General features: G+C 55.7%; 1 protein-coding gene across 1 annotated transcript in view; it reads right to left on the bottom strand.

The window, feature by feature from the left end:
* Nucleotides 1-24,710, bottom strand: part of COL16A1 (collagen type XVI alpha 1 chain) — a 47,502-nt gene that overhangs the window by 7,012 nt on the left and 15,780 nt on the right. The window contains exons 27-62 of the mRNA XM_016217386.2: nucleotides 24,549-24,584; nucleotides 24,357-24,401; nucleotides 23,932-24,063; nucleotides 23,154-23,189; nucleotides 22,895-23,002; nucleotides 22,454-22,576; nucleotides 22,308-22,361; nucleotides 22,066-22,107; nucleotides 21,702-21,737; nucleotides 21,562-21,615; nucleotides 21,321-21,389; nucleotides 19,433-19,486; nucleotides 19,315-19,341; nucleotides 18,532-18,591; nucleotides 18,300-18,347; nucleotides 18,114-18,167; nucleotides 14,875-14,928; nucleotides 14,619-14,651; nucleotides 12,420-12,536; nucleotides 12,292-12,333; nucleotides 12,112-12,198; nucleotides 11,432-11,476; nucleotides 10,478-10,522; nucleotides 8,696-8,749; nucleotides 8,136-8,189; nucleotides 7,565-7,618; nucleotides 6,048-6,092; nucleotides 5,867-5,920; nucleotides 5,512-5,547; nucleotides 5,122-5,184; nucleotides 2,720-2,791; nucleotides 2,495-2,548; nucleotides 1,627-1,671; nucleotides 1,402-1,446; nucleotides 1,068-1,121; nucleotides 564-617 (exon numbers count right to left, since the gene is read on the bottom strand). Coding sequence (XP_016072872.2) covers nucleotides 564-617; nucleotides 1,068-1,121; nucleotides 1,402-1,446; nucleotides 1,627-1,671; nucleotides 2,495-2,548; nucleotides 2,720-2,791; nucleotides 5,122-5,184; nucleotides 5,512-5,547; nucleotides 5,867-5,920; nucleotides 6,048-6,092; nucleotides 7,565-7,618; nucleotides 8,136-8,189; nucleotides 8,696-8,749; nucleotides 10,478-10,522; nucleotides 11,432-11,476; nucleotides 12,112-12,198; nucleotides 12,292-12,333; nucleotides 12,420-12,536; nucleotides 14,619-14,651; nucleotides 14,875-14,928; nucleotides 18,114-18,167; nucleotides 18,300-18,347; nucleotides 18,532-18,591; nucleotides 19,315-19,341; nucleotides 19,433-19,486; nucleotides 21,321-21,389; nucleotides 21,562-21,615; nucleotides 21,702-21,737; nucleotides 22,066-22,107; nucleotides 22,308-22,361; nucleotides 22,454-22,576; nucleotides 22,895-23,002; nucleotides 23,154-23,189; nucleotides 23,932-24,063; nucleotides 24,357-24,401; nucleotides 24,549-24,584 — 2,085 coding nt within the window. The remainder of the gene's footprint in view (nucleotides 1-563; nucleotides 618-1,067; nucleotides 1,122-1,401; nucleotides 1,447-1,626; nucleotides 1,672-2,494; nucleotides 2,549-2,719; nucleotides 2,792-5,121; nucleotides 5,185-5,511; nucleotides 5,548-5,866; nucleotides 5,921-6,047; nucleotides 6,093-7,564; nucleotides 7,619-8,135; nucleotides 8,190-8,695; nucleotides 8,750-10,477; nucleotides 10,523-11,431; nucleotides 11,477-12,111; nucleotides 12,199-12,291; nucleotides 12,334-12,419; nucleotides 12,537-14,618; nucleotides 14,652-14,874; nucleotides 14,929-18,113; nucleotides 18,168-18,299; nucleotides 18,348-18,531; nucleotides 18,592-19,314; nucleotides 19,342-19,432; nucleotides 19,487-21,320; nucleotides 21,390-21,561; nucleotides 21,616-21,701; nucleotides 21,738-22,065; nucleotides 22,108-22,307; nucleotides 22,362-22,453; nucleotides 22,577-22,894; nucleotides 23,003-23,153; nucleotides 23,190-23,931; nucleotides 24,064-24,356; nucleotides 24,402-24,548; nucleotides 24,585-24,710) is intronic.

Below are 24,710 nucleotides of genomic sequence, written 5' to 3' on the forward strand. Positions count from 1 at the left end.
CACTCCAGCCATGCTGACCTTGAGCTCCCCAAATATACCAACCTCCCCCTGCCTCAGGCTCTTTCCATCACCTGCTCCTCCCACCCCCCGCCCCAGCCCTGAACTGGATGGTCTTCCCTCAGACTACTGGACAACTGGCTCCTGGTCAAAGCTTCCCCTAAAGTCACCTCCCAGTTCCTCCCTGAGACATCACATGCCTTCTGAATTAATTTGTGTTTGTTGTGCCTGCATGGAAGTCAGAATCAGGGGACCATGTCTGTCTTCCTCACTACCTTAGCCCAATGCCTTGAACACTGCTTGGCATGGAGCAGGTGCTCAATAATTATTTGTTGAATAATTGAATGATTTTTGTTTGATAAGTAAATTTGAATGTAACCAGAAAATAAGAAAATGGCAAAAAGCCTGAGAACCACTGGACTGGGTGAGCCCACAGCCCCTTACAGCTCCACACGGCCAGGGCTGCTCCTGTGGTCAGTTCTTTCAGGTCATCACCAGCCTGCCTACCACCACCCAGCGCCAATAGAATCCTCACTCTCATGGAAGCAGAGACAAAGTTTACTCACAGCGTGGCCAGGGGGGCCAGGCCTTCCCTGGGGTCCCATCGCACCAGGCTCACCCTGCAGGAGCCAGAAAAAAGAAGAAAAGACACAAAAACAGAATCACACACACAGGGCTGTTAGGTGGGAGAAGGCTGAGCAGAGCAGGTGGAACACCAGTGGTTTAAGAGCCCAGCTGAGCCCTGGCCTTCAGGCCTAAGCCTTCCAGGGCCCGAGGCACCAGCCCTGCCCATGAGTATTACTGGGACAAGAAAGCAGAGCCCCAGTCTGAGAAGTCCAAGTCCTGCCTTTTTAGGCTAGTGACCCAACAGCCTATAGAAAGGGGGACCAGTTACAACCTTTTAAGAGGAGGGAGAAAGTCAAGATATGCAGTGTTGGGCAAAACCTTCCCCCCAAGGCCGAGGAGGGAGGCGGCCACTTTGCCAGTGAGAAAGAGAAAGTGGCTGCATCCCGGATCAGCAGAGCCCAGGGGCTGTCTAAAGGCAGTGTGCACAGGCCCCCAGCCCTTACCTCAGCTCCAGGCCGGCCACTGCTGCCTGGGGGACCTGGATTTCCACAGTCACCCTAAAAAAGAGAGAGGCAACTGTGGCTCACCAGGCTGCCACTTGGCTCCCTGCACCCCAAGTTGATCCCACACCAGAGAGATCCAGCTACATGCCCCAGCTCTGGCCCAAGGCCCTGGCACTCTCAGGCGGGTAGATGGGAGAAGCTCTGGAGAAGCCCTGATCCAGTCGGCCAGCCACCAGTGGCCTCAGGAGGCTTGGATGCTGGGATGGCACCTCAGCCAAGGATCAAGTGGGATGTCCACTCTGGCTGGGATGCCACATCTGCCTGGGGTCCTTACCTTTGGTCCTGGGAGGCCAGGATGTCCCGTTTTCCCCTTGAAACCCTGGAAAAAAAGCAGGAACTGCCACATCCCTTGCCTCAACCAGAGGCCTCCCTATCCTCCTTCCTCAGGTTAAACAAATTAGACCAATCCTCGGAGGACCTGAGCTACCCCACACACCAAGGCAGAGCTGCACCTGCTCAGCTTTAGCACCTCCCAGCTCCTCCCTGCAGCTCCACTTACCGGGGGTCCCATGAGTCCGGGTGGGCCAGGGGAACCAGGGTCTCCCTAGGGAAAGAGACCAGGGGCATTGAGACTGGAGCGTTGTCCAGCTTGTACCCAACTCATTCACCAATGTTTTCTCCCTTCTCCAGATCCTTCCCCAACTGTCCAGGATGGAGGGAAGTCATATAGTTAAGAGGGAAGACTCCAAGCCAGGCTCAGTCTCTGACTGGCTGTGGCCCCTGCATGAGCCCCACCCCCTCTCTGGACCTGTTTTCCTGCTTTTGGGTTTAGAAGAGGGTTGACCTGCATGCTCTGCCTTTTGCCATGGCTCCATCCCTTTCAGACTCCCCAGCAAAATCAGACCCAAGGAACCAGGCTTGCTCAAGTCCTTCCATGTCCACAACCTGGTTCTTCCTGACACTAGCCTAGTTGGGTCCCTTGGGTTAACCTATCCACTCAAAGCTGGGAACCTCGGTGCCAGCCAGTGGGAGCCGTGGACAGGGCCAGAGTCCAGGTTCCTTATGCCATTGTGACCACTTAGGCCCCGCTGTCTGTGCAGGCCCTGAGCCAGGCGCCCAGCACAAGTGGGGCCCCTAGGGGGTGCCAGTTTCCTTGGTTGTCTGTTTCTGGGTAGAAACTTACTTCACTGTCCTGCCTTTGGTAAGGCCTGGCTCATCCAAGCTGGCTAAGGCTACCAGGAGAACTGAGACAACCAGGGTCTCTGGGGTCATCAGGGAGGTGGGGTATGGAGAAAGGCAGACCGAGGGAAAGAGTGGGCACCCCTTGACAGAGGTGGGGGCCACTTCAGTTCCTTCGGGGTTCCCTGGACTTTGGCTCTTGGAAAAGGAAGAAGGAAGGGGGTGCCCTCCCTGGCCCACCATCTCACCCTCAAGCCGGGCTTGCCGTCCTTCCCATCCAGACCATCCAGGCCGGCAGGGCCCTGGAAACAGCAGAAAGGCATTTCTACAGGCCTGAGCTGGAACCCTCCAGCCTCCCCACCCCTCACCCAACTCCCAGCCCTACCATATACACACGCACCCATACACATGCACACGCACACGCACACGCATATATAACTCACGCCTATCAGGCTAAGAGGGCATACACTCACCTGAATCCCGGGAGGTCCTGGTGGCCCAGGGGGACCAGGCATGCCTGATGGGCCTCGAATCCCTTCGCTGCCCTGGAAACAAGCCCCCCAACAGTCAGCAGGGCCTCATCCCATGCTGGAGACAAGGTCCTGGGCCACATGTTCGGTGACTACTGGAAGTCAGGGCAGCTGGCTTCTAACTCAGTTCTGTTCTCACCTAAGTAGATATATTCCACACACCGCTCCCCCAAGAGACTCTGTCTTCATCTCCAAAGCATTCCTCGCTACTCCATGAAGAAGCAACAGAGCCTATGAAGACCAGAATCTTCTCCAGGGTTGAACAGGGGCTGGCATGGTGGGTGCTCAGTAGCATGTGCCAACTAAAGGCATTCAATTCCCATCAGTCCCCACAAGGAGCCAAGCACTATATAGCCTCTGATTCTCCCAGGTGAAAAAAGGGTCGCCCTGTCCTCAAGGAGTTCACAGTCCACTGAGGGTCACAGGCTCACAATGAGGCCAATGCAACAGTCCCTGTGCTCTGTGGGAATGAGAGGCCACGGGAGCTCAGAAGAGGCTCACTCTGGCCCGGTTAGGGAAAGTGTCACAGAAGTGTTACCAGATGCTGACTCAGGTTTGTGCAGGTGGAGAAGCAGGGAGCTTCAGAGAAGGATAGGATTTGGAAGTGGTTAGATGCCTGGCCCAGCCAAGGGTGTCCAGGGAGCCAGTGTGATGGGTGGGAGAGGAGGCTGGGGAAGTTAGAGCTTGGTTGACTGTGGGCCCTGAACAATGTGCTTAACTTTATTGAAAGACGTGTGATTTTCAAACTGTACTTCTCAGAGTCCTGAGGGTTCCTGGAGGGCCTCTGAGCTAAGGGCACAAACTAGGGGCCCAGAGGATGGGCTCCAGGACCCCGTACCCTTGCCTTAGCCAGAGAAGCTCCACTTGTATCTGTTTTATAGACTGAGTGTCCACATGAGCTTCTGTGTGATAAAAAGACCTGAGAACTACAAAATAAAGTGAAAACCACTGCTACAGGCACTGGGGAGCCATTGAAGTTTCAAAGTAGGGGAGTGATAACAGATCTTTTGAATTAGTGTGTTTATGGGAGAAGGGGGTTAGGCAGGCAGCTCAGTGGGGAGGGCTGCTGCATTCCCCAGTGGGGAGAGGGTGGCTTCCCTAGAGCAGTGGCTATGGGGGTGGCCAAGGGGAAGGGACCCAGTTAGAAACCCCACAAAGGGGGTGGGTTAGGGGAGAGCTCTGGGTGGCTGTGCAATGCCACCAGCCACCAGGAGGGGTCAGCACAGCCCTAGAAAATGTCAGCTCCACAGGGAATGGGGAATGAGAACCCCTGGCCAGAGGTTTGGGATTGTCTGCAATGACCAGCCTAAGGTGAGCAGGCAGCCCTGGAGGATAAAGCAGGGCAGAGGGCTCTGGCAGGGGCTGCCACCAAGGTCCCTTAGAGAAAGGAAGGGAGGTGGGCCCACCACTGCCTCAACCATGGCTGGTAGGCACTGGTTCTGGGAAGCAGCCTGGGGGCTCTCCTGGGCTGGGAAGGAAGTCTCAGTTTTGCCCGTAACTGGCTATGTGACCCTGGGATGTCCTTGCCTCTCTGGGCCTCATTTCCTTACCAGAACACTGAATAGTTAGACCAAAGTAGCCCTTCTATAAGTCATTCCAGCTGTGTGGGCTTCCAAAGAAAAGAAGCTCCCCACCAGGGTACAGGCCTCCTGCCCCTCCCTCTGGGCAATGACCCCCTTGCTCCAAGCTCAGTCAATCTTGGGGCCTCCTTACACCACCCAGCTGTCACATCTTAGAAGCCCAGAAATTGGGCTGAGACAGAGATGTCAACCCCCCAGACCAGGGTAGTTTAGCAAGCCAAACCCGGGGGCAGCCAGAGTGGGGCTCCCCCCTGTAACTCCCACCTGGTGAGTCACTCTCTGTACCCTTGGGGATACCTCCAGGTTAATTTCTTCCAGCTACTGTCAGACCCAGAAGGCAAATGCCCAGAGCTCTCCTTGCTGTGGGGCTTCTAGGGCTCCCAGTGTCCGCACACTTCCTCCTTCCCTCAACTCCCCCCCTTCCCCCTTAGGAAATTAAGCTGGCCTAGGCCGGCCTGTCACATCCTAGTCACTCACCTCTCACTACACCCCTCTGCCTCCTCCCCACCCATCCTCTCCCATCAGGCAGGGACCTCAGCTGCAGAGGCTGGCAGGTGTCCTGGGCCCTTCCTTAGGAGCCCACTGGTTTGCCCTGAGGCCCTATTATTAGTATGGGAGTTGCTAGGGCCATTGTGGAGGTCCTTTCCCCACCCTGGATGTAACTGAAGCAGTTACATCCAAAGGCTTGATGCTGGAGGTGAAACAAGGGTGTGGGAGCTGAATGACTCAGATTTGTGACTGTGGCCAACTTGGGGTCCTGCTTACCTTTTCCGCTTGGGGGCCGGGTGGGCCAGGTGCTCCTGCTTTGCCTGGGAATCCAGGGGGACCCTATGTCAACAAAAGAGCAGGCAGGAATGAACATGGGGCTGGAGGGGGAGCTCCCTCCTTCTTCCTATTGCGTGTGCTTCACTGCTGTTGATGCTTTCTAGAAACACCACCCAGGAGTATGAGTCCGGCTGGCCTGCTAGGCTGGGGCCCACCCAGGAGGCCCTGCTCTCCAGGTCCTGGCTGCTGGACTCAGGCCTGGCCACCCAGGTTGTTCCCCCCGAGCCTCTTCCCTCCCCTCATAGGCCCATCTAGCCAAGCCTGGCCCAGTCAGCTTGCCCCTTCCAGATGGAATCACATCAGACAGAGCTGGTTTGTGTCTTCACTTACCGGCGGGCCTGGAAAGCCTGGCTGGCCTTGAAACCCCTGCAGGAGGAAGCAAAGGCCAGTTCACTGTGCCATCCCTTCTCTCCTACCTGGCCATCCAGGTAGGAGTGACAGGGTGATGTTGCTTCTAGACATGGACCTTGCCCTCCACTCTGCCCCAGATGGCCAGCAATTGAGGCTCTGGGCATGAGGTGGGAGGTTACAACTCAAGATGATGGGGGCTGGGAGGCTACAGCTGGTCACCCCTCCACCCTTGAAGGTGACCACCAAGGAGAGGACCCAGCCTCTTCCTTGCTTCCCCCCCAGCCATCCACTGTGGTCAGAACAGCTAGTTAGCCAGGTCCTAGTTGCCACTCACCTGGTCACCCTTCTCACCCGAGTTCCCTTGGGGTCCTCGCTCTCCTCGGGGACCCTGTCACCACAGAGAACAATGCAGCAGGAACTCAATCTTCCTGCCCTCAGATCCCAGGGCAGGACCAGGACCAGGACCAGGACCAGGGGTCCCCATGTCCACATCTCTCTGACCTTCCCTTACTCACCGCCGGGCCTGGGGGACCTGGGAGGCCTTCAGATCCTGGTGGGCCCTTGGTACACAAAGGAGCAAAATCAGTAACTCTGACTGGAGTGGGCAATCAGGGGATGGGGCAGGGAACGAGACATGGAGCAGAGGCAGGGGATGTAGTGGGAGACCCCTCTAAGCTGGCAGGACCCCTCCCCCTGGTCTGTTCAGGCTTCCCCTCTCATCTGAGCTAGTGGATTATACTCTTAACTAGTCTCGCCCCTTCCTAGCTCACTCCAAGCCAGCCAGCAACAGGCTTCCATCTTCTTCAACACTTGGATTATACACTCTTGCTTCACAACCTCCCATGGCTCCCCTCTGCCGAGTGAATGAGGAGCACGCTTTCCACCAATATTGGTTTTGAGGCATTCTGGGGTCTGGAACCAGCCACCCCTTCCCCTTCACTTCCCTCTCCCTTGCTTACCTCCTGCTTGCTTGGCCAGCCAGCTGTCCCTTAACCACACTGCACATTCACACCCTGGGCCTTTGCATGCTGTACCCACTACCTACAATGCCCCCTATTCCCAGGTCCCTTCCAGGTCTCTTGAATCATTAGATTATTAGATGGTCAAAGCTGTTCCTTCAGAGCCCCCAGCCATGGCCTCTCCCTCTGGGATTGCCCAGGACAGACAACCATGTGTCCCCCAGCCCAGCTCCATTCGGGGCCTCCCTGACCCTGCATGTGGCAGCACCTGCACACCGCTCCAGCCCTCACCTATTTCCTCCACCCGTCTCATCTCAGAATCTGTTTATTCATCTGCTATGGTCCCCTCCCCCTGGGATGTGAGCTCCACGAAGGCCAGGGACACGGCATCCTCAGGCCGTGGCGCCCACAAGAAATAGCTGTTATTGAACAAATGCGGTGTGGTCGGCTGCGCCCGCCGAGGCCTCACTGACATGTGTGAGCAGGAGGGGAAGACTAAGGTTTGGGAGGTTTATCAGACTGAGGTTCAAATGCAGACTTCACCCTAACTCGCTAACTAGCCGCGGGACCTTGGGTGAGCCATGTCACCTCTGAGCCTCAGTGTCCTCATCTGACAACAGCCCAGCTCCTGTACTCAGCGAGGGCCTGGCTCTGCAAAGAGTGGCTCTGGGCTCGCAGGCGGGGGTGGGAGGACTGACCAGGTGGCCGAACTGGGTCTAGATCCCAGGTCTGGGCCTCTCAGGCCCACCCCTGTCAGCCTGCCTTTGCTGGGGTGAGGGTGGGAAGGGGGTCTCCTGCCAGCTGACTCCTGGCCCCCGTCCCCTTGGCAGCCCGGGCCACTGGCTCCATGAATCCTGCTGGGATTCTCCTCACTGCTCTGGCCTCCGCAGCCACCAGCCTGGCCGACTGCTTGAGATGCAGCAGGAGTGACTCAGGGGGCAGGGAAGCAGGGGTCATGCCCCACCCTCACAGGCTTCTGGGAAAATCTCTAGTGGTGGTGGAGGCCACGGGCAGGGCCGGCTCTCTTTGAAGCCCCGCTCCCACCCACACGCTGAGCTGCGACTCAGACTCACCGATTCTCCCTTCTCTCCCGAGGGCCCAGCGTAGCCACGCTCTCCCTTGATGCCCTGACGAGCAAGCAAAGAGAGAGGGTGGAATGAGGCCCGTGGCCTGCTGTCATGGTGTTAATGCGAGGGGTGGAGACCGCAGCTGGTACACAGACAGAGGGGGAGGAGAGAGGTGGGCTGTGCCTCACCTGCCACTGTGGCCCTCAGTGGAAAGGGGGGACATGCCCACCCAGCAGGCCTCTGTGTCGGGTGACACCTCAGTGCTGTCTCTCCAACTCTCTCAACCTCCCTCCCCCTGGGAAGCAGATCTGTCTTGCTGGTCTTGGCCTCCAGGGGTACTCTAAGAGTCTGGCCCTCAATGTGCAGTGACTGCAGTGGGCCCTCCCAAGTAAAGTGGGGGGACCAAGCCATCCCACCAAGGGGTTTCCATCAGGGGCTGTGCATGGATGGCCCAGCAGAGGCACAGGCTGAAATGCTTGGAAAGGAAGGAACCTGCTGAGGGAGGTCCATCCCTGGTCCTGTCCTGACCACCACCCCAAGGCTCCAGCACCCCCAGAGCCAGGGTCCCCTTACTCACAGGCAGTCCCGGTGGGCCCATGGAACCTGGGTAGCCAGGCTGCCCTGGAGGGCCCTGCAAAGAAAGGTAGACATGATCAGCCCCCTAACATTTCTGCTCCCCCTTCCTGGGCAAAAGGGTGGCCAAAGCCAGAATACCTGGAGCTACCACTCAGCAGGCACCCACCCCTGTACAGCCACCACCTTGGGCCGTTTCCCCAAGGCCCTGGGAGCTGACCAGAGGAGAAGGCCCAAGGCAGGGGCTGATGAGGACCAGGGACGGGGGTAGGGGGACCTGCTGAGTGCTACAGGAAGAGGGAGGGAGAAAAGCCCCCGGGACATTGGTGGAAGCCAGGGGACAGGGGTGTTTGCCCCTTACAGGGAGTTGGGTACATGGAGATTGGCCTCCTTTGATCCTGAGGTGGTGTGAAGATCCCCATACTGAGGGAATCAGGACCGAGGGGCAGAGAGTTTCAAAAGTAGGGGTCCATCTCCCATCTCCCACACAGCAGCCACCCTGCGGCCCAAGCTATGTGCCCAGGGCTCCCCATCTATCTCCATCCCTTGCCGGCCTCCTCTTACCGGTTCCCCCTTGTCTCCCGTCAGGCCCCTGAGGCCGCGCTCTCCTTGAAGACCCTTGGAGAGAAAAATCATAAGAAATTGCAGGAAAGGACATTCCCCACCCAGCCCCTAACTCCTGCCCCCTGTCCCACAGCCCTCTGTTTCTGTTCCAGGCAAAGGTGGGGGTTGTTGGTGGCCCCCTAGGATCCCCAGCAAGGTGTCCATAGGGTGTGTGCCCTAGAAGGGTAACTGTTGGAGGTATAAACTCCCATACATGGGTGCCTCTCAGAAACATACCCCCCAAGACAGGTAGCTACAGCAATATGTCCCCCAAGTTGGTGACTCCCAGAGATTACCTCTCAGGTAACTATCATTGGTGTGCCCTATTGTGTAGTAACTTGTCTGGGGTGTACCTTTAGGAGGGTGACACATATGTGCTCCCCCTGTGGTGGCAACTGTTAGGAGAGGTGTCCCTAGAGTGATGCTCCCACCAAAATGTATCACCGGATACCCAACACTTACCTGTGCAAGTCTTTCCCCTCCCCCAGTCAAAATCACCTTCTTTTGGGGACACAGGGGAGAGATATGGGAAGGCTCCCTTCAGAGCAGTCCCTATCACTTTTCACTTTTCGGGGTGGAAAGGGATCTCAGTGTCAATCAAAGCCAGAGTCCCCACCCTACTCCCCGCTCTGCCCCTCCCACATTCACCTCACCATCCAGGGGCCGTCTGCCCCTTCTCCCTCATGCCCACAAGAGACGGCGCCCAAACCTTTCCACAACACAAGACAGATGGCTAGACGGACAGATGGCCCCTTCACCCAAGCAAGCAGAAACAGACAAGGCCCGGCCAGGATGAGGGTGTGGGGACAGATGGAACTGTGGCAAGGAGGGGCCCTGCTCCCTGGGCCTTCGTCACCAGGCCTGGGAGGAGAGGAGCCAGGCCCCAGGAGCACAAAATCTGACAAACAAGAGGTTAGTGTCCATGACCCAGGAGGGAGCAACAGTGAGGATGGAGATGATTTAAACACACTTGTGATGATGATGAAGGCAGAGCAATTAACGACACCTGGCAGAAGGAGCAGACCAAGATGTCGGGAACAGGGGGGCAGGGCCCCATGACACTCGGAAACTCTACTGGCTGGCATCACGTGCCCAGCCTCAGAGCAGACTGGGACTGGCGCCAAGAAAGAGGAAGGAAAGAGGAGGAAGCTGAGACTTTCCTCCAGGACGGTGGGAAAGGTGTAGGCATTGTCACCTTTTGGTCCCCGGGTGCCTCTGGACAGCCTTGCCAAGCAGCAGGGCAGCAAACCTGTGCCAGCCTGCAATGTGAAGCCCTAAAGCTTTGGCATCTCCGCCAGGCTCGGTGCCAGGTGCCTGGCAGGGCCCCAAGAACGACTTTCAGCAAATCTCAGTCAACACCAAAGGTGGGAGAAGCAGGAGGCAGAAATGAGAAGGGAGGAAAAGAGGCCCCTAGAGGCACCAGCTTAAAATAAGAAGGTAAAATAGCTCCAGAGGACCTATGGGGAGTGATGTGCGATTGTGGGGAGGGAAAGGGGAAGTGGAAGGGGTGCAGAGAAGGAAAGCAGGAGAAGTGGGAGAGGGGAAATGAAAAGAAGGCAGAGACTGGGAGGGTGTCCAAGCTGCTGGGACCTCAAGGAACCTGTGTCGTTAGCTACCATGCCTGCGGGCGGACAACGACGAACACGGAGGGTGGAGGTGAGGGCACGGCAGCAAAGGAGACAAGCAAAAGCCACAGAGACCTGGCTGGGGGGGAAGGGAGGTCGAGCAGCGCTAGGTTCTTACAGGCAATCCGGGGGAGCCAACGGCACCAGGAAAACCTGGGGGGCCCTGGGGGGAGAAACAGGCAGGTCATATCTCACAAGCACAGCCTCTCTGGGGCACAGTCAGGGGCTGAGGGGTCATGGGAGAGGTCACGGGACTATTTCGAGGCAGCTGGAAAAGATGCTCATTGGAAATCTTGGCCCAGAGACATGTGTTCCTCCCCTTGGCTCCAGGAAGAATGGCTCTGCCATCAGCAGAGATGCGGACAGGCCCCCAGAGTCAAGCAGCCCTTCCCAAGTCTTCCCGAGTCTAGCTGAACCCCCTTGCTGGAGTGGAAGCTCCGCATGCCGGGGACCTGACCTCCAAAGGCCCCTCAGATAGCTCCCGCCAGCCATATGTTTTCTCCAAAGAACGCATTTTCAGTTCTTCCAGTCTTTTCTAGTCACTTCTATTTTCCTGCCATATCAACACCATAGAGAACTCCAGGGAGGAGGCCCCCGGTCTGGCCTATGTAGACTTGTCCTTGGGATGGCCCTACGGAGCGGTGGAGGGCAGCTCCATCTCAGCCTCTGGCCCCTGTAGGGACTGGTGTCACGGGGGCACAGAGAGATCTGACCAGGTTGCCACATGCTTTCCTGGCTGCCAAGACCATGAACCAGAAGACTAGGCCCGCCTGCCCAGGGCAGCCTGGATCCCTTGTGCAAAACACAGCAGGGACATGGATGGGGAAACACGGATGCACCCCCGAGGGCCTCCTCAAAGCAAGACCACAGGCACAGCAGGCCAGTTCCCAGGGGCCTGGTGGTGGGAGTCCACGGTCCCCACAGATGCTCCGGCACGAGAAAGGAGTGGGCAGTGGCAGCTTCCTCTGTCTGCCCTGCCCAGCTTCCTGGAGACAAGGCAGCAGAATGGTGTCCAAGCACTAGGACCACTCTGAGAGCTTCTCAAGCAAACCAGGAAACCACAGATACTTACAATAGGGCCTGGAGGACCTGGGGAGCCCCTAGTGCCAGGTGGACCCTGCAAAGGAAGCCAAGGGAAATGGGTGAAGAGGCTCAGGCCCATGGAGCCTGGGGTCTCAGTGGCCCTCCTCCTGGCTCACCACAATCAGAGCATACAGGCAGCTGATGCCAAAGCAGGATGTTAAAGCTGATGCTAAACCTTTCATTCAGTTCATTCAATCATCCAACAAACACTTATTGAGCAGCTACTTTGTACCAGGCACTGGCCTAGGTGCTGGGGATGCGGCAATAAACAAAACACAAAAATCCGAGCCTCATGGTGCTTACACTCTAGGGGAGCGGTGGACAGTAATAAATAGAACAGGGTATGGCACAGGGTTGGTGTTCCGTCAATACCTATGGGATGTTCTTAAATGAAGGAAATACACAGTGTGTCAGACAGTGATGAGTGTGGTGAGACAGAAGCAGCTGGGCTGGGAGAGAGAGTGTCCCACGGACCGAGAGCAGAGAGGAGGCCAGTGTGCGAGGAGAGCAGATGAGGTCAGAGCAGAGAGAGTACCGCTGACCTAAGGCCTCAGAGGATTCCCAAGAGACAGGGAGCCACCGGAGGGCCCAAGAAGACATTTGGCAGGAATGAAAATGCCCTCCGGCACTAAGGGCCACTGTGCAGATGAGGGCCCAGCCCCATCTTACCTCTTCTCCTCTCTGGCCCGGCAGTCCCGGAGGACCGGGCAGGCCGGGGCTCCCAGGACAGCCCGGATCTCCCTCAATGTTGTCTCCCTGGAGTGGACAGAGATGGTGGGAGTGAGCAGGCGGGGCCGCTCCCTGTGGGGCTCAGGGTGAGGGGTGAGGAGAAGGTGACGGCCCACTCACCCGGGCCTCCTCAGCTCTGGGGCGCTCCCTCTCTGTGAAGCACTGTGGGGGACAACGAGAGTCTCTGTCAGGTGAGGCCACCCAGAACTCTCCCTGCACCAAGGCCACCCCTGAGCCAAGCCTCCTACCCGGGCACAGTTGTCAAGGCCTGGCACGCCGGGGATGCCCTGGTCTCCCTTCTCTCCTTTCTGCAGGAGGGCCGCTGGGCGGGCCTTCTGCCCCTGGACACAGTCCCCGCAGATGCTCTGAGGAGGGAAAGGAGAGGGCAGTGGGGCATGGGCCTGGGCCGGTCAGGAGGGGCCAAATGGAAGAACCCCCCCCCCCCAGCCCCCGGCTAAACTCAGCCGGGACACTGCCTGACAAGCAGTCCTCCACCCACACTCTCCTTCCCAGCCACATCCCTGTGGCAGCTTTGCTCCATGCTCGTGGGACCTAATCCCAACACCGACTTTGAGTTTCCTCCAGGAAGAAGCTCTGGTGGGGCCCCGCCAAAGCCACTTTCCAGACAGGCGTGTGGGAGGAGCAGAGGGGCCCACAGAGGGACCATCTGTCCCTGCTGTTCCTGCAACCTGCACCCGCTGTGAGGACATGCACGAGGATTCAGACTGAAAAGGCCGGCTCCAAACAGCTTCTCCAGGAGCAAAGGAAGCAGCTGCAGGAGCAGCCAGGCCTTTTGCAGACACCCTCTGGGATGCAGGCTGCCCTCTGTCCCCCAATAGATCCCGACCGCCATAGACTCCAGGTTTGCTGGGCCTGACAGTCTTTCCGGCAAGAAGGTCTTCCTTGTACTGGGGGCTTTAACCTCTTGGGGTCACTGAGCCCTCTGAGAGTTTGATGGAAGCCACAAGTACTCTTCCCAGAAAAATAAAACCCACTAGTGAAAAGTGGGCTCCAATTTTAGAGGCCCAGGGAGCCTGGAGTCTATGCATAGCCTGGGGGGTCCATGGACCCCTAGGCAGGGGACCCTGCTCCACCTTTACTGTTCACTGCAAAGCCCAATGATAACAGGTGTCATCTACTCAGCACCCATATGCCAGTAATCGTAATAGGCCTTTGCAGTTATCACACTCAATCCTGATAGCACGAGGCAGGTCATCTAATAAGCAATGTGGAGATAAGAAAGCTGACAGTCAAAGAGACAGCGTGACTTGTCTAAGGTACAGGGGAGCCTGGACTAAACCTTGGTCTGTCTGAGGCCCGAGCTGGTTCTTGGTCCACAGCCCCAGGCTTCCTCTGTGCTATGGGTGCATGTGGTAGCGGGGCTCCTGGTCAGCACCCTCTGGGGTGCCATCTGACTTCCCTCCAGAAAACTGTTTAGGGCCCTCTGTAGAGCACCTGGTTAAGAAACCATCAGATGAGATGTTACACAGAGAAATGTTAAATCCTGCATGAGCTGCACAATCACGTGCCCAGGGGCAGGACCTGGGGGAACCCCAGATGGCTGGAAGCCTAGAGGAGGAAAGCTGCGGTTTCATTGCCACAACCCCACTGTGATCCAACACATAGCTGCTGCCAGGTTAACCTGGCCTCGGGCTGCTCCTGGAGACATCTGCTGTCTAGAGCAGGGCGGGGCCAGCACTCCCCATGACCAGGACCCAGTGGGGTAGTGGGACTAGATAGTATAAGAAGGGGATGGCCAGGACAGGGGGTTCTGGTGGCCAAAGCTTGGGAGGAACCCTGAGGATATCAAGCCAGAGGAGAGAAGGGTTCAGGTCTCATCTCCAGAGGTGACTGAGCAAAGGAGGGCTGTCACCATTGGTTCTCAAGGGGAACCTCTGCCCAGTTGGAGAGGCCAGACAAAGCCACAGTCCTTGGGTGTGACCTTGACACTGTCTGCTGGCCCTGGCACAGGTCGACTCTCCTACCAGGACCCAAGTCCACTTGTATCACTAGAATTGATTCTTGAATCCCATCTCCTCCCTGGATTCTTTCTGCATTGACCAGAGGACGGCTGAAGCCTTCTTCCAGGCCCCCACCCAGTCTTATCTTAGAATGTAACCTTGGTAGGCAGGCCCGGCAATCCTACCAGTGTGCTTTTACCCTCCCTGCTCTGCTCTGGATGCTGCTGGGCTCTGCCCTGGCATGACCAGGGTGGTAGCAGGCTTTGGGGTTGGAACTGCCAACAGCATCCACCACATGGGTAACTTCTCAGTGTTCCTTCAAACAGTCATTTGGCAGGTATTGACTGAGGGTCTATTAGGAGCCAGGCACCAAGCTAGGCCTCACAGACATGCTTGGAGGACAGACATATTGCCCACAAACAACTTCATCAGCAGCGTTCTCTGCCACCCCCTCCAGTGCCTAATCCCTCCCTCTTACCCTCTTACCTGAAGGAGGTGCTGTTCAATGGGTAAGGATCCCTGCAAGAGATAGACATGAGGACTAAGGCAGGGGCAGGGAAGGAGGAATGAGACTTATGGCATCAGGTAGAGCCTTGGGAAGCCACTTGCCATCCAGGCTTCTCCCAGTTTTGGAAGAGGAGAGAAGAGGGATCCCCACTGCAGCTCAGGGAGCTGGCCTGGCAAGCTCAGCCCTGGGAGGGGCGGGGAGGCAGCTGGACAGTGGGTCCTGGCAGGTACCTACCAGTTCTGCAGTTAGCCCAGGCTGTCCTGGCAAACCATTGTGTCCAGGCACTCCCTGCAGCCAAGAAGAGATGCGAGTGAGTGGGTTCCGTTCTCTAGCGGGGGACACCCTGCTTCATTCCCTCCATACTTTCTGCTTCTTCCCCTCATCCTACAGAGCTGAGCCCATATTCTTAGTGCAAATCCCAAGACCCTTTGTAGGAAAAACTGAGGAGGCCCAGCGGGGTGACTCCCCAAACCAGTCCAACAGGGTGTTTTCTCCCCATGTTACAGGAAGTCAGAAATTAGGCAGAGGGTCTTCTATATAGTAACTATTTGTTCTTTCTCTGCTAAGCCCTTTTCCTATATTTTCTCATTGAAGCATCACAATTCTATCGGTGAGCTAGGTGTTATCTCCATCTTAAAAACAGAAAAAAAGAATCCAGAGATGGTGAGTAACTGGCCGAGGTCACAGGACAAGCAAGGCACAGAGGTGAGATTCCGAGTGAGGACCACTGACTTAACTCCTCTCTCAACCACTATTTCAGCAACATTCCTCAAAAGACACTCCCCAGAACATCCTTATACACACAAGGTGAAGGCTGGGGAATCTGACCTAGCTAGGTACAAATTCCCACTACCTGTATAACTTTTGGCAGGTTACTTGGGGGGGGGGGGGAAGCTCTCTGTGCCTCAGTTTCCTTATCTGTAAAACAGAGTTAGTTTAGGGTGAGGCTTAAAGGAGACCATAGCTGTAAGGAGCTTAGTACAGAGACTGGCAAGCAGGACGCACACGTGAAATGATTGCCAGCCAAACTCTGTTCCCCTAGCAGACTCACCATGTGCATTTGCATATCAAACACTCAGTGGAGGCAGGGAGTGTGCTTCCCTTTAAATCCCGGGTGCCCAACACGGAGGAGGCATGCATTAATACATGTTGCTTGAACGCGATGTTGCTCCCCGGGCTCTCCCCGCACAGGATTTCCTTGGCCACCCTGAGAGTTGTCCTCCCTCAAATCCCAGCTCCCGGCAACAGAACATGCCATCTTCTCCCACCAGCCCACCCTATTTCAGGGCAGGTGCCACCAGGCCTGGGTCAGACCCCATGTCCTCCCAGACCCCTCTTGCACTGCCACACATTGTGCCCAGGTCTGTTCATTCTGTCTCCTAAATGAGTTAATAGGAGAAAGTGCTTAGAACAGCGCCTTGGGAAAGGAAAACACCTTGAATGTGTTAATTACAATTATGCCCTAAATTATTATTCAGCCCCTGCTCTACTCTCCATTGCCCATGTTTTTATTCAAGCTTGATTTTCTTTTCCTGCCCCCCCAAACTAAAACTCCCACCTGTTGTTCTACTGTAGATGTGAACAGCTATCTACTAGCTATCTAGCCTTGGGCACATTTCCTAACCTCTGTGCCTCAGTTTCCTCTTCTGCAAAATGGATGAGGGTTACTTGACAGAATCAAGCAGTGGCCTTGGACCAGTAAGTGCCGTTTATCCCTGAGCCTGTTTCTGCACATGAGGAGGAGCCGCAGGAGATGGCCTGGCCAGGAGGACCTGTACCCTGTCTAGCACAGGGCTAGTGTCCGTTAGTGGCAGCCTCAGCTTGGTCCCCAGCACTGGCACTGGAGGACGACCCTGGTGCCTGGAACCAGGCCCAGCAGTCACTCTTTTCTGCCTCACTCCCCAGCATGTCTTGGCAGGGTTCACACTGCATCAGCATGAGCTTGTTAACGGATCACTTTGATAACGACTTCCCCAAGCAAACTGCAAGCCCCCTGCAAGCAGATTCCTGTTTTCCGGCAGGAGTGTAGCAGGAAGCCTGGACACTTGGTAAATGTGTGACTGCTCCTGGGGGACCCAGAGTTGGCTCTACTTCTGCCTCTGGAGGAGACAGAATTGTGATGCCAGTGGAGACTCCCATAAGCAGTGTGTGTGTGTGTGTGTGTGTGTGTGTGTGTGTGTGTGTGTGTGTGTGTGTGTGTAAAATCGCAAAATTACAAGCTTCCATGTGATCCTGCTCTGCTTCTTCAGGCAAGAATCATTCTTTCAGGAGCTGAGAGCCAGACATGCAGAAGCCACTGTCTGTGCCTCCTAGGAGCTCTGGAAAATGTGGCCTGGTGTGCAGACCACTGGGGAACTGTCCTGAAAGGCAGCACCAGGAAGCTCAGTTCAGTGCCACCAACTCCTAGCCGGATGACCTTAGCCAAGATTCTTCACCTCCCAGAGCCTCAGTTTGCCCAGCTGTGACTTAGGGATAACACCACCTTTCTACTAGAGTTGATGCAAGGCTCCAATTAATGAGAGAATGGATGTGAAATAATTATAGTTGTCATCATAATGATGGCGAATGCCTTCTAAGCATCTACTACGTGCCAGGCAGGGTTCTATACATTTTGCATGCATTGACTTGTTTAAAATTCACAATAGCCCCATGAGGTACATGCTGTAATTATCTCCACTTAACAGATGAAGGACTGGAGACACAGAGAGGGTAAGTAACTTGATCAGCACCACACAGCTAGCACATAGCAGAGCTGCGGTTCAAAGTCAGGCTGCCAGATCCTGGAATGAACACTAATCACAGGACAGCAGGGAGCTCAACTCCAACTACGCCCCCAGACTATCTCTGGCCTCCTCGCCAGAGGGGGCACTTTCCTACCTCCGGCCTTTGCACCTGCTGCTTTCCTGTCAGGAATACTCTCCTTCATAGGCTCACTCCTCATTTCCTTTAAGTCTTGATTCAAATGTCACCTTCTTTTCAACTTTTCCCCCAAATCTCTTCCCTGCCCTCCTCCCATTTTCTATCTCTACTCCCTGCTTTATTTTCCTCCTTAGCATGTATCACCTTCTAACATACTGTATTTTATTTATCTCCCTCATCATCTGTCCCTTCTACTAGAATGCAAGCTCCAAGAGGACAGGGATTTTAATTTTTGTCCACTGTTTTGTCACCAGCACCTAAAAATACAGTCCCCGATTCTGGGTTCCTGACAGCTGGCCAAGGCCTGAGCCTGGCTGGCATGGGTGTCAGTAGGGTGCCTGGGCTAGCTCACAACAGGACATCCCTTGAGAAAAGACTGGAGTGCACACAGCCTGCCCTAAGGGTCAGCAGGCCCTCCACACCACTCTGGGAGCAGGAGTACAGAGGAGTGAGAAATGACAGCTGTGTGTGCTGCGCGGGGGAGCAGGACACTTGGGCTCCAGCATGGAGCATGCGCCTTGCCTCCCCAACTTATTCACTTCCCCCTCATTTACCTGTAGCCCTGGCATTCCAGGGGGGCCTGGTGGTCCGGGAACACCTGGGGGACCCTGAGGGAGAGAAGAAATAATTAGACCCAGAAGAAAGCTCTGCCCCATTGCCGGGGGCAGTGGCGTGAGGGTGGGCAAGCCGAGGGGCGCTGGCGGACAAGAGGAGAAACAGAGGAGACAAGCGACACACACCTGCGGGCCCGGCTGCCAGGAGCTGCCCATCCAAAGTCCCGGAGCACCCTGGGTGGGAGTGGGGGTCGCAAAAGAAGGGGAGAGGTTACAGACAACGTCCACACCAAGCGCAGGGCTGCGTGGGGAGGCAGCTGGCTGGGGCGCAAAGCCCCGCGGGCCATTGCATGTTGGGCTGTGGCGGGAAGCCCGGCCTCTCCCCCTGGCTGGGGGGAAGGCTCTCAGCACCACTTACCGGCATGCCGGAGAAGACAGGGTCTCCTCGGGGGGGACAGGAGCACTCCCCGGGCTCACCCTGAAAAGACAGAAGCCTTTGTCAGAGGAAGGCAAGGAGGGAGGACCTTCTGGAAACTGGCATCTGGGAGGCTCTTGGGATGGAGGGGCCAGGGTTTAAATCTAAGATCTGCCTCTTATGATTGTGCACTGGGCAGTCTGTTCAACCACTCTGAACCTCAGTCTCTTCATCTGTGAGGTGGGGATAATAATACCAAATACACAGGCTGTCACGAGGATGGGCTGGATTAGTGTATGCAGAGTTCCTGCCCCATGGCAAGCACTCAGCCAATGGCTGCTGCTATTCCTGTTTTTAGCTTCGCCACTGTCTGCTAAGCACAGATTCTCACCTCCAGTACAGTCGCAGCTCCACCCAGCTGCAGCCCCACTCCCCGTGGCCCAGCCTGGCTTCCGTGCCCGTCTCTCGTAGTCCCTGACATCTCTGCCCTTTCATCATTAGTCCTTCCTGACCCAGTCCCTGGCCCTGTCCTCTGACTCAGCACCCACTGGAAAATGCAGCTGCCCCCTTCTGGGTGGGGGGGATCTTGGAGCTTTCTGGGTCTCCTGGGATACTGGTTGAGCCCTGGGTAAGCAACCAGATAAAGTGGGGAGCACTTGGGGCCTTTGCTCCCCGGGACCATGGAGCTGGAGGAAGTCAAAGAGAACAGGTACTAGCATGTACATAGGCTCCCTTGGGTGGCAGGACTATAGGGGCTGCTAATTTCCCCAGAGTAATGGGACTTACCTTCTCTCCCTGAGATCCTTTTTCACCCTGCAGAGAAGAAACACAAGAAGATGAGTAGATAAGGGTGTGGACGCAGGGCCAGCTGTGGCCTCCTGATGCTTTGAGACACTGTACTCACTGGCATCCCTCTGGCTCCTGGAAGTCCAGTATGTCCTTGCTGCCCATCATGTCCCTGAAGGGAGAGAGCCCAGGGTCGGGGGTTAACGCTAGACAGCAGACAGCCATCTGTCTGTCTGCTACGGGACAGACAGAAGCAGCACCAGGCTCCCCTGGAGCCCGTGTCCCAGTGCCCACATGCTAGAGGACAAGACTGAGGCACAGGAGACAAGGAGAGGAGGGAGAAGGAAGCCTGGCATTTCCTGGCCACCTTGTGAGTGTCAGACGCCAGGTGAAGCACTTGGAATCCTCACCCCAGCCCCAAGGATGGTACTATTCCTTTTCACAGGTGAGGAAACTGAGGTTGAAAGAAATTTTGTAACAGACCCAACAGCACAACTGCGCCCATGTCTGTGTGGCCCAGGGTCCCTGCTCTCTCTTTTTGCCCTTCAGTGTTGGACACACATTCTCTCTATCACAAAAGTTGTCTGAATTTATTTACTGAAGCTCCTATTTCATCAACAAGGAATTGGAGGCTCCAAGAGGCTGTCACTTGCTTAAGGTCACAGCTAGTGAGTGCAGGCTGGGACTGGGGAACCTCCTGGATGAGATTAGGCGTCAGGGAAGGTCTGGAGAGGTCAGCCTGGCCACATGTGCACTCCAACTGCTTCCTTCCTGTGGGAGATGCCACCTTCACACATGGGACTGGAAGCTTCCCACAGATCAGGACCACCTCCACCTTTATCTCTGCTATACCCTGAGGGGCCCTGGGACAGGCAGGGAGGGACCCTGAATGTCAATTCCGCTGAGCAATACAGACTGGTGTGTGGACCTGGGAAGTCCCGACCCCATGGGCTTCGGGGCACCCTCGAAGGAACCCATCAGTGATTCCCAAACTGGAACCAGAATGTCTCCAGGGATCCATAAATACAAAAAAGATGTGGTTCACTGGGCTTTTTTCAACATTACTAAAAGCCTAAGAAAAATTCTACCATTGTCCACAACCCAACAGGGCCCAGGCTTGCTGAAAGGTAACATTTCTTTGATTTAGGGTAGAATTATATCATCTCCTAAAATTCTAGCGGGTTCATGAGAAGTAGAGGCTGACTGTTACATTGGTCTTTGATGAATGAAAATGAGGAAACACATTTTATCATTACTTAATTGATGGAATGTGTTCAATGGATACATCTGTTAGGACCTGGGACTCATTGGGACAATAATAAGGGGAGGTCTTGAGGGTTGGAAGTATTGCTGGTCTGGACAGATCTGTGCTGTGCAGTATGGAAGCCAATAGCCACATGTGGCTATTTCAATTAATTAAAATTAAGTGAAATTTAAAATTCTCTTCCTCAGTCACGCTAGTATATTTCAAGTGCTCAACAGCCACAAGTGGCTGGTGGCAACCGCCTAGGCAGTGTGGACCAGAATGTTCCCATCCTCATAGGTAGTTATCAGGAAGCACTGGTTTAGATGACCCTAATGACTCCAAGGCTTGAAGTGGGGATGGCGGAGTTAACACATGGGCTTTGAGTCAGACAGAACTGGGTTCAAGTCCTGGCTCTGCATCCTCACTCTCTGGCCTTCAGTTTCCTTACCTATGAAATGGGGACAGAAATAGCCATTTCCTTACAGAGCTGTTGTGAGGATTAAGTGAATCGCTGTTTGTTTAGAGCTTAGCACAAGGAGTCGGCAGTGGCTCAAAAAATGGTGCTGAGCAGTATTGTCATTATTCAGGTGCTCCCCCAAACAGCGTGGTCTTCCTCCTCTGAGGCTGGGCTCAGCTGAGCCTCTCTGCTCCCGTGCCCCACGCTGCTGGATGGGCAGGGTCAGCCCTGTGCCCTCTTCCCAGCAGCAACATCTTTGGTCCCAGCAACAGCCTCAGCATGAAACATAGAGAAGACCCTTACCGGAGGCCCAGAGACACTGGCACCAGGAAGTCCCATGGGTCCAATGTCTCCTTTCACTCCTGGAGATCCCTGCGGGAGAGAGGGTACACGGGTTGCAGGGGCAATCCAGCAAGTGAGACACAGCAGGCCAGGTCTTGGGTAGCTCTCTCATGGGCATCACTCAGACCCCATGTCCCCTGTGCCTGCTGCCAGGGCATGCCAAAGCATTGCAGGCCTAGTGCCCAAGGAGGCAGAGGCTTACCTTGGTACCCTTCTCTCCAGCAGGGCCAGGTGGTCCTCGAGGTCCTGGAAACCCCTGCAGATGGAAGCACAGTTAGTCACCCCTTATCCTTGAGTGGTCCTTTCCCCTGCCAGCCTCCTCCAGGTCCAAGGCAGACATACCTGAGTGCCAGGCAAACCCTGGGCTCCAGGTTCCCCCTGCAAGTCAGAAAAGGCAGACTGGGCCACACCTGCCCAAGCCAACCTGCCCCACTGGCAAACCTGGTCTGGGGTGGGTTGTCTGCCAGCCCTCAGAAGAGCACCCCAAGGAGACTCTGAGGGTCAAAGACGTGGGGGTCAAAGCCAAGCTCCCAGACAGAAACAAGGCTAAGACTGCTGCACAGCTCTATCCCAGAGCTGTGCCCTTGCGCATTTGGGGAAGGGCAGAGTTCTGTGGTTTTCCGGGTAGATAGGAATGGACAGCTGGCTAGTGGAAGTATTGCGGGGGGAGGGGAACAGACAGGCAAAGGTAAGGTTGAAGACTCACCTGGGGTCCCTGGACTCCCATTCCTGGAGTCCCAGGCTCTCCCTGAAGAGGCAGAAGGACATCCTTGGCTTGAGATTCTACTCACCCTTGACCTCTTCCCCAGCCCCACCTCCTTAACCTCCTCGCCTTCTCCATGATCTGTAGCTGATCTCCATCCCCCACTCCAGATGCCCCCAGCATCTCCCCACCCCCACTTTCACCCACACATACCTGCACCTCAGGCCCCCCATACTCAGACCTACCTGCATGCCCTTCAGTCCTGGGGGCCCTTGAACTCCTGGTAGACCAGGTTGGCCCTAAAAGACACAGTGGCCCATGGGTCCCACAGGGAAAGGGGGAGAGGAAACCCATGCAAAAAAGGGAGATAGGGCAAGCAGCCCGAACTCACCGGTTTCCCAGGCCGTCCCACACCTTCGGGGCCAGGCTCTCCTTTGGGGCCTGGCTTCCCAGGCAGTCCCACCATGTCTGTCAATGGCCCCTGCAGGCTGGGGCAGGCAGTGCATCCATCACCCTAGTCAGAGATGGGTACAGTCAGGAGTGGGTGAGCCAGGACTGGCAGCGAGGCCAGCAGGAGGCATGAGAAAGGGGGGTTCCTTGTGCCCCTCTGAGAGTTCTGCCCCTCTATTCCCTTGACCTCAGCCTGGGAAATAAAAACAGACACCTGACATTCCTAGCTTGTCTCCTTGCCTCAGAGAAGAGCTTAGGCGCCCCCACCCAGTGCTTCTGGTATTGGACAAGGCTCACAGCCCGACCCCAGTCTTCCCCCCATAGCTCTTGGCCTGATTTCTTTTTGCTCATGCATCAGACGACTGCCCCCTGCGTGACTGACCTTTTCTCCTTTGGGGCCCACAGGACCCCGAACCCCAGGCTCTCCTGACAGTCCCGGCTGCCCTGAGGTGCCTGGTGTTCCAGGATCTCCAGGATTCCCTGCGTCACCCTGTGAGGAGTAGGGACCAAGGAGGGCAGAGGTTACCCAGCTGGGGGCAGGGCAGGGAGTAGAGAGTGGGCATGGGACAATCAGGAAGGGATGGTGGAGAGGGCATCTGAGAAGAGATGGTGCCCACCCATGCCCACTGAGGCTTTCTCACCTTCTGCCCCTTCAGTCCACGCTCTCCAGCCTTGCCCTGAGGAGAAAGCATTTCCAGCACCCATTCATTCCTACCAGACACCCCCAAGTGGCTGTTACTGCACTAGACCCAGGAAATCCAACAATATACAGAACAGGCCCAAATCTCCACTCTCAGATACTATCTAGATTAAGAGAAAAGACTTGAGCCAGACTCTTGCCTGGGTGACCCTGGGAAAGTTACTTAACCTCTCTGTGCTTCGGTTTCCTCAATCGTCAAATGGGGATGATAAAATAGCATAGGCTTCTACCCTGTAGGGTTCTTGTGAGATTAGCTGAGCTAATACACGTGAGGCAGTGCATAGCGCTTCTGTAGACTGTCAGTGTTTACTGCAGTTGGTAAGCAGTAACAATAATCATCACAGTGGTGACTCTTTCCTGAATGCCTATTATGTGCTGTGCTTCATGTATATCATTCCTAGGCTTCACACCTCCGGGCACAGGAAACAGGCACAGAGAGGAAGAGGAACTGCTCTAGTCTAAAAGCTAGTAAAAGGCAGGACTTCGAACCCAGGTCTATCTGGCCCCAGGTTGGTACCCTTTCTGCGCATCTTATCATGCTGTGTCCCAGGATAAAGGGCCGAGGCTGTCAGGACAGTGTTCTCTGGGAGCAAATGCACTGACTCCTCCACACATTCCTACCTACTCCCCACTGCCCAGGGAGCCAAGAGACCCAGGCGAGGTCCCTCGCCTCTCTTGAGCCTTGTCTGCATTCTCCCTCCAGAGGCCCTGGAACTCACCTGTTTTCCTGGTAGGCCAAAGCCTGGAGACCCAGGCTCTCCCTTTTCTCCAGGAGGGCCAGGCAAGGCCACCACATAGCTGTCCCCATTCTGAGGCTTGGACAGAGCTGGACATGGCTCACAAGGCTCCCCCTGCCAAGCAAGGACACAAGGTTGGGGCCCCAGGCCAGGCCTGGAATCTGGAGGATGTAGCCAGGCCTGACATGGCACCTCTACTGGGCAAGGATATCTCAGGAGAGGTTGTGAAAGAACAGGTAAGAAATGAAGGTGGAGGCCAAGTCATCAAGGGCCTTGAACACCATGCTAAGGGGTCAGCTGTGACCCTCAGACATTGGGGAGCCTCAGAGAGTTGGAAGGAGAGCAAGATGAGTATGCGTTTGGGAAGTTCACCCAGGCTACAGGGTGGGGAATGTTTCCATACTCACCTTCTCTCCTTTGATGCCTGCGGGTCCCACTGGCCCTGGTGGCCCCTAAGTGATAAAAAGCCATGTGTGATGTTCAGCAGCATCTGCCTGGGCCATACTGAGGCACTGTCCAGGCCTGTCATCTCCCCGGCAGTGGGCTGCACCTCCCACCTTGTCCTTTCCCAAAGCTGCTGCCATCCCAAGCACACTTACCAATCTTCCAGCTGGCCCTGTCTCCCCGAAATTACCCTGAGAGCAAAGCAGAGAACATCAGATCAAGGGGAGTGCAAAGCTCTGAGAAACGACAGGTGTGGTTTGCTTGGTAGAGCCGAGCTTAAACATATATCTCAGTGTTTCTAACACTTGAACACTTGT

The sequence above is a fragment of the Miniopterus natalensis genome, chromosome 9 (assembly GCF_054644295.1).
Source record: "Miniopterus natalensis isolate mMinNat1 chromosome 9, mMinNat1.hap1, whole genome shotgun sequence".
NCBI lineage: Eukaryota > Metazoa > Chordata > Mammalia > Chiroptera > Miniopteridae > Miniopterus > Miniopterus natalensis.